This window comes from Salvelinus namaycush, chromosome 18 (genome assembly GCF_016432855.1).
Source record: "Salvelinus namaycush isolate Seneca chromosome 18, SaNama_1.0, whole genome shotgun sequence".
In the NCBI taxonomy this organism is placed as follows: Eukaryota; Metazoa; Chordata; class Actinopteri; order Salmoniformes; family Salmonidae; genus Salvelinus; species Salvelinus namaycush.
In genome coordinates, this window is record NC_052324.1 from 31,956,510 (window position 1) to 31,965,135 (window position 8,626).

General features: G+C 42.9%; 1 protein-coding gene across 1 annotated transcript in view; it reads right to left on the reverse strand.

The window, feature by feature from the left end:
* LOC120063360 (lysyl oxidase homolog 2B-like) overlaps positions 1–7,973 on the reverse strand; it is a 47,427-nt gene extending 39,454 nt beyond the window's left edge. The window contains exons 1-3 of the mRNA XM_039013700.1: positions 7,841–7,973; positions 4,649–5,050; positions 4,099–4,274 (exon numbers count right to left, since the gene is read on the reverse strand). Coding sequence (XP_038869628.1) covers positions 4,099–4,274; positions 4,649–5,009 — 537 coding nt within the window. The 5' untranslated portion in view covers positions 5,010–5,050; positions 7,841–7,973. The remainder of the gene's footprint in view (positions 1–4,098; positions 4,275–4,648; positions 5,051–7,840) is intronic.
* Between the last annotated feature and the right edge of the window lie 653 nt (positions 7,974–8,626).

Genomic DNA, 8,626 nt, shown 5'->3' on the forward strand with positions numbered 1-8,626 from the left:
ACATAATCGTTTGTAGTGCTTTCGCTGAAAAGCATATTTGAAATCGGACACTTTGGTGGGATTAAAAACAAGATTACCTTTAAAATGATATAAGACACATGTATGTTTGAGGAATTTTAATTATGAGATTTCTGTTGTTTGAATTTGGCGGCCTGCACTTTCACTGGCTGTTGTCATATCAATCCCGGTAGCGGGATTGCAGCCATATGAATAAGACAGGTCAACATTCACAAGGCCGCAGGGCCAGACGGATTACCAGGTCGTGTACTGCGAGCATGCGCTGACCAACTAGCAAGTGTCTTCACTAACGCTTTCAACCTCTCCCTGTCCAAGTTTGTAATACCAACATGTTTTAAGCAGACCACCATAGTGCCTGTGCCCAAGAACACTAAGGTAACCTGCCTAAATGACTACCGACCTGTAGCACTCACGTCTGTAGCCATGATGTGCTTTGAAAGGCTGGTCATGGCTCACATCAATACCATCATCCCAGAAACCCTAGACCCACTCCAATTTGCATACAGACCCAACAGATCCACAGATGATGCCATCTCTATTGCACTCCACAATGCCCTTTCCCACCTGGACAGAAGGAACACCTATGTGAGAATGCTATTCATTGACTAGCCTCAGCGTTCAACACCATAGTGCCATCAAAGCTCATCAATAAGCTAAGGATCCTGGGACTAAACACCTACCTCTGCAACTGGATCCTGGACTTCCTGACGGGCTGCCCCAAGGTGGTAAGGGTAGGTAACAACACATCCGCCACGCTGATCTTCAACACAGGGGCCACTCAGGGGTGCGTGCTCAGCCCCCATCCTGTACTCCCTGTTCACTCATGTCTGCACGGCCAGGCACGCCTCAAACACCATCATTAAATTTGCAGACGACACAACAGTGTTAGGCCTGATCACCGACAACAACGAGACAGCCTATAAGGAGGAGGTCAGAGACCTGGCCGTGTGGTCCCAGGACAACAACCTCTCCCTCAACGTGATCAAGACAAAGGAGATGATTGTGGACTACAGGAAAAAGAGGACCGAGCACGCCCCCATTCTCATCGACGGGGCTGCAGTGGAGCAGGTTGAGAGCTTCAAGTTACTTGGTGTCCACATCACCAACAAACTAACATGGTCCAAGCACACCGTGACAGTTGTGAAGCGGGCAGGACAAAACCTATTCCCCCTCAGGAGACTGAAAAGATTTGGCATGGGTCCTCAGATCCTCAAAAGGTTCTACAGCTGCACCATCGAGAGCATCCTGACAGGTTGCATCACTGCCTGGTATGGCAACTGCCTGGCCTCCGTCCGCAAGGCACTACAAAGGGTAGTGCGAACGGCCCAGTACATCACTTGGACCAAGCTTCCTGCCATCCAGGACCTCTATACCAGGCGGTGTCAGAGGAAGGCCCTGAAAATTGTCCAAGACTCCAGCCACCCTAGTCGTAGACTGTTCTCTCTGCTACCACACGTCAAGCGGTACTGGAGCGCCAAGTCTAGGTCCAAGAGGCTTCTAAACAGCTTCTACCCCCAAGCAATAAGACTCCTGAAAATCTAGTCAAATGGCCACTCAGCCTATTCACATAGACTGCCCCCCCTCTCCACACCACTGCCACTCTCTGTTGTCATCTATGCATAGTCACTTTAATTAACTCTACCTACATGTACATACTACCTCAAATAATCGGTGCACCCGCACATTAACTCTGTACCGGCATCCCCCTGTATATATTGTTATTTTTTTACTGCTCCTCTTTAATTACTTGTTACTTTTACCTCTTAATCTTATCCATATTTCTTGAAACTGCACTGTCGGTTAAATACTAGTAAGTAAGCATTTCACGTGACTAATACAATTTGATTTGATTTGATTGACCCGTTGTATAGAAGTGATAATGCCCTCGAAGCCGGTGTTTTAAGGACATATAGGCATATATACAGTTGAAGTCGGAAGTTTACATACACCTTAGCCAAATACATTTAAACTCAGTTTTTCATGACATTTAATCCTAGTAACAATTCCCTCTCTTAGGTCAGTGAGGACCACCACCTTATTTTAAGAATGTGAAATGTCAGAATAATAGTAGAGAGAATGATTTATTTCAGCTTTTATTTCTTTCATCACATTCCCAGTGGGTCAGAAGTTTACATACACTAAATTAGTATTTGGTAGCATTGCCTTTAAATTGTTTAACTTGGATCAAACATTCCGGGTAGCCTTCCACAAGCTTCCCAGAATAAGTTGGGTGAATTTTGGCCCATTCCTCCTGACAGAGCTGGTGTAACTGAGTCAGGTTTGTTGGCATCCTTGCTCACACACACTTTTTCAGTTCTGCCCTCAAATTTTCTATAGGATTGAGGTAAGGGCTTTGTGATGGCCACTCCAATACCTTGACTTTGTTGTCCTTAATCCATTATTCCACAATTTGGAAGTGTGCTTGGGGTCATTGTCCATTTGGAAGACCCATTTGCGACCAAGTTTTAACTTCCTGACTGATGTCTTGAGATGCTGCTTCAATATATCCACATAATTTTCCTCCCTCATGATGCCATCTATTTTGTGAAGTGCACCAGTCCTGCAGCAAAGAACCCCCGCAACATGATGCTGCCACCCCCGTGCTTCACGGTTGGGATGGTGTTTTTCGGTTTGCAAGCCTCCCCCTTTTTCCTCTAAACATAACAATGGTCATTATGGCCAAACAGTTCTATTTTTGTTTCATCAGACCAGAGGACATTTCTCCAAAAAGTACGATCTTTGCTTTGTCCCCATGTGCAATTGCAACCATAGTCTGGCATTTTTATGGTGGTTTTCGAGCATTGGCTTCTTCCTTGCTGAGCGGCCTTTCAGGTCATGTTGATATAGGACTTGTTTTACTGTGGATATAGATACTTTTGTACCTGTTTCCTCCAGCATCTTCACAGGGTCATTTGCTGTTGTTCTGGGATTGATTTGCCATTTTCGCACCAAAGTACGTTCATCTCTAGGAGACAGAACGCGTCTCCTTCCTGAGCGGTATGGCGGCTGCGTGGTCCCATGGTGTTTATACTTGCGTACTATTGTTTGTACAGATGAAAGTGGTACCTTCAGGCATTTGGAAATTGCTCCCGAAGATGAACCAGACATGTGGAGGTCTACAAATTTTTTTCTGAGGTCTTAGCCTAAAAGAAGCTTCTAAAGCCATGACATCCTTTTCTGGAATTTTCCAAGCTGTTTAACGGCACAGTCAACTTAGTGTATGTAAACCTCTGACCCACTGGAATTGTAATACAGTGAATTATAAGTGAAATAATCTGTCTGTAAACAATTGTTGGAAAAATTGCACAAAGTAGATGTCCTAACCGACTTGCCAAAACTATAGTTTGTTAACAATACATTTTTGGAGTGGTTGAAAAACAACTTTTAATGACTCCAACCTAAGTGAATGTAAACTTCCGACTTCAACTGTATTTAACACCAGTGCCAATATATCCTCCAAACACAGGCTTCTCAGGCATTATCACTTAAATAAGACATACCACTCTGAGGTGCTGAATGAACCCTTTAGGAGCCCAGTAGGTATGAGGTATGAGTTAGTAGGTATGATTAGTTAGTTTGTTTCTGGTAGCCTCACTTTCACTGAAAAATGTATTGTGGGCTTCTGTACTTTGAAGTCATCATTGGGTTCAAGCTGTGATTTTGGCTTGACACTTTTTTCGAAAGCCACGTGTACTACTTATGTCAAAAGGTGTGTCTGCACTCTGCACAGAACAGCTCAATAATAAAAAGACCAGCTGTGAGGGCCTTCTTGGATGAGGAGTCAAGAGCCAAATGTTCTGGAACATTGCAGTGCAAGAATCTCAGTCAACAACAATGTCAACCAAAGCCTCTTCAGGGCCATTTCCTGGACACAGATTAAGCCTAGTCCTAGAATTTTGTATTTTTTTCACGCAACTTTTAACCTAAGTCCAATGACGTCGTGGCATTTTTGGTTGATTTCACATTGATTTCACGTTACTTGACAACTCAACCAAATGTAAATCAAAAGTGGGTTTGTAGTGGGTTTGTAGTGGGTTTGTAGTAGGTTTGTAGTGGGTTTGTAGTAGGCAGGTTGTTTACCTCCACATTATTGGCCATGGTGTTAATGAATTTAAATCCTGGAATCCTTTTGTCGCTGCACACCACGCCCACGTCCTCTGTGTGCTTGCAGTCGGAGACGCCGATCCCGTTGGACATGCACAGTGCCAGGGTCTTCTCTTTCCCAGTGCACTGGACATTGTCAAACCAGATGCGCCCTGAAAAAAAGCAGGACTCTCAACACATTGTAGAGACATCAAGACCTCCGTAGGGAGGAATCTTTTTTCACCTGACCAGTGGTAGCTAGCGAGGCCAAACAGCCAAGCAAATTTGGCAAAGTGACTGGACACTGGCAGTAATTCTGCTGCTGAGTTGTACACTCACTCCCTTATCTCTACCGTATCTCTGCTATAGATGTGGATTATTCATTTTGGTGAAAGATGAGTCAGAATGTATTGTAAAAGCTTCACTGGGATAATTGCTTAACATTGGCCAATAAAAAACATCCCTGAAAATAGAGTCAATTATTTCCCCTTTCCCTTATCATTACACACGTGCATAATGGGTTGAAGTGTAATAGCAGATATTTTACCTTCTCCTTTCCCATATTTAGAGGACGGAGACCAGGAGACGGCCTCCAGGTAGCCCAACTCCCTGCACACCACCTGGGCAGAGTGAATAGAGAAGTCATCATCACAGACCGTGCCCCATTCGCCATCATAGAAAACCTCCACGCGCCCCTCGTTGTGCTTGCGCTTATCCCCCGCCAAACGCAGCTGTATCCTGGGTGTGTCAGGTGGCAGCTCCGGGGCAGTGTACTGCTCCTGCTCTGGCTCTGGGTAGCCCTGTGGATAGCCGTGTGGGTAGCCTAGTTGTTCATACTGGGCCCGACACAGCTTTAACAGGCCCAGCAGGATGGTGAAGCAGTAGGGGAGCGACCACGGGGCCAGCATGGTGGTGGCTGTCAAGTCAGACAGTAGACAGAAGAGGTTATCTGTGGGAGAGTAGAGTAGGAAAAGAACATTACTCATAAAAATAAAAAAATCCTTTGGCTACTTTGTCATATGTTTTTTTACTGCGAGACTGGTGGTTGGAATTCAGCTAAAGAAGTACCCTACATTCAAAGTATTACAGTGACACTGATTGAGGCCACTATTAAGTGGAGGAACAGAGTTGTGGCATGATGTCATCATGAGGCATGAAGTCACAGAGAAAAACACTGATTTAGAGCATGTCCTGACTCCTGCTCCGAGGTGCCCTTTAGAGCCTTGTGAGTCAGTAACAAAGACCATTTAAACACACAAATGTACATCTGTAGATCACATCGCCTATCCTCAGACCTGAGCAATAGTGTCTAAATCAAGTTATGGTCTTATAACCAGTATCAATTACATTCAAAGATATGTATGACAGGTTTTAATCAAACAGCATAACTCCTTTTAAGACTGCTGAAACATTTCACACAAAGCACTGAGCCATTGAACAATAAAGTGGCTTTCAAATTATGTAAACTAAAGGCTATGTCTGTCTGGAAGTGGAAGCTGGATCTTTCTATTTGCCAGCATCTTTCTTTTTCCCTCGCTGTAACGTGGCAGTTGGTTACACAAGTTACAAAACATAGATGTTACAAAATCAAGCCCAACAGCTGGCATCAAGCCCACAGGGTGTGTATCTCCCCACAACGGCACATAGGCGTCATACCCAGGCTGATGTTTTCTTTAAACCACATAGATAAAGATCCACACATGTGATCTGGAATATAGGATATATGAACCGCAATCTTTCATTTAAACTCAATTCTGCTTCAGCACTCTAAGATTAATTTAGGGTCTCAAAGTGGAACGCAGACAGTACAGAATCACAAAGAAGTTCCTAGAGCAAATATAAGGTAAAGATTCAACAGTATAAGATGGACCACCCCATGAAATGGTGACCTCTTGGATCAAACAGAAGTCTCCTGGCAACAGCCAATCAAACAAGGTATTCAGGAAGCTCTGGCTCCCTTTGGTCTTAAGTAAAAACCAATATGTCCAGGCAGAGAAACTCAACACATCAGCATCTATCAACAATCTAGAACGCTTCTTTTACTGCTTTTAAAAAAGAAAGACATTAATTCCATGATGAGACATAGAAGAATGGCATACTTGTCTTTTCTCCTCATGTTTCACCGTGAGACAGCTAGACACATAACTACCACTGACTAGGGATAGCAGGGCATCTGGGTCAAAGGGAGGAGGTTCCGGGGTCAAGATGTCAGGTCAGAACAAAGAGTTAGAGCCTTCCTAATATCTTGCTCAGACCGTTAGACTGTTTAGAATGAACTGGATCATTCTAGATAGAAGAAGTCTGTCTTATCATGCATGGTTGGCGATCAAAAACTCTATAAATGCATTATACATATGCAGCTCATAGAAAGTGTTACCAAACCATCAACTTGAATAGTTATTTCACTGTTCCTTCTAGGACAAGACAGTAAAGTAGAATCAAGTCAGAGAACTCCTGGCACATGCCATTTTTTTTTTTTACAGGTAACTGCCAAAAATAAAGGAAACACCAAAGTGTCTTGATAAGGTGTTGGGCCACCACAAGCTGCCAGAACAGCCTTGGGATAGATTCTACAAGTGTCTGGAACTATTGGAGGGATGCGACACCATTATTCCATGATAAATTCCATAATCTGGGGTTTTAATGATGTGGAAAAAGCTGTCTCAGGCGTGTTCAATTGGGTTGAGATCTGATGACTAACACACACACAAGTCACACACACACACACACACACACACACACACACACACACACACACACACACACACACACACACACACACACACACACACACACACACTTTAAACCCCCTATGGTCCTTTGAGACCCCTCTTTCAAAGTTACTGAGATCTCTACTTCTAGCCATGGTAGCCAAAATAATGGGCAACAATCTTTATATGTGACCCTATTAGCATGATAGAACTCAGGAACCACACCTGTGTGGAAGCACCTGCTTTTAATATACTATGTATCCATTTAGTCAAGTGTTTCCTTTATTTTGGCAATTACCTGTATATGACAGAAGAGCACATCCATGTAATAATACACAATATAGCCATATAACATTCTCTGCAACCTAATTACATAGCTACTATAGGCTATAGAGATTGAAAGCACTAATCGTCATTGGCAAGAGTGAGAAATCAGCTTGCAATCATGAAGTCCACAAAAGCAAAACACATTTATCTCCTCCTGTAGTCTACTGCATCTAAACTGTAGTTGAAAACACTATGCACCCTACAGCACACCTGGCTGTAGGGTGCACAGTGTTTTCAACTACAGTTTAGATGCAGTAGACTACAGGAGGAGATAAATGTTTTTTGCTTTTGTGGACTTCATGATTGCAAGCTGAACATATCACAAACCCCACAACTATCCACACCTGGCATAATTTATATCAGAGATCCCACAATGATGACATCATCCTTGTTTGGGAACCATATAAAACAAACTGCGGTGAATTCCATCTCAGTAATATCCTACAGTAATACAGGCAAATAGAAACTTCTATAAGAATTTGGTACAAATAAGACATACCGTTCAAGCAGATCAACGTGAAATCAAACTGCATTTGGTTATATGTGGTGTGGCATATAAGGATAAAGCATAAACACCTAATTTTACATGACAATCTCAAAGACAAAAAGTCAAACACATTTTTTCTAATAATATCCTTAAATAATTGTTGCATTAACAAACTTTTCAAGTTATTTCCAAATACTTTGAAAAAAGTTCTCACCACAGACGACTTTTTAAAAATCCTCTTGATCCTTTATTGAAGCCTATAGATGGCTGTCTAATATCATGCCCAAGTCCCAAAATCGTCGCTTTACTCCCCAAAGATTGCTATGTGCCTTGGATGTTTTACTCCGCTAAACTTTCACTCCCACATGCAATTTCAATACCGCCTTCGACCAAATTACGCCTTGTGCAACTGCCCAGTAACGCCCACTGCTGAAATGACCTCATCGATGGCTCGAGCGCTGAAATTGGAATAGCCTGAATTCCTATGGATTTGGAGCAACACCGGGGACGCGATAGCATCGCAGAAGGGCAGCAAAAATTATCCTAGGTCAATAGGGTCCGGTGCAGCTCAACAACCACCTTGCTTTTGTGCCACATTGGTAATTTCGGCACACAGAACCAAAAAGCACACCCTTGTCATGAATTGAGTGTATACATGTATGGTAACACTGTGACATTCAGAAAGCAAAGATCCACATACTTTTTTTGTGATCAAATGTTTATTTTGTAATAATACTCCGCAAACATGAATACATACAAACATGAATACATACAAAATTAAGCTACACCACCATCCCCTCATCCCAATCCCACCCCACCCAAGGACCAAATTAAATAACAGATCCACATACTTTGTATAACATTTTGCTCTTGTATAGCCTAGCCTACTGTATCTAAAATGTATTGTAGTCCGCTACACACAAATGTGCTATTGCGCATTACGCACGACTATCAATTTAGTGTGATATTTGCTCTCTACACTGAATCCTTGATACTGCTG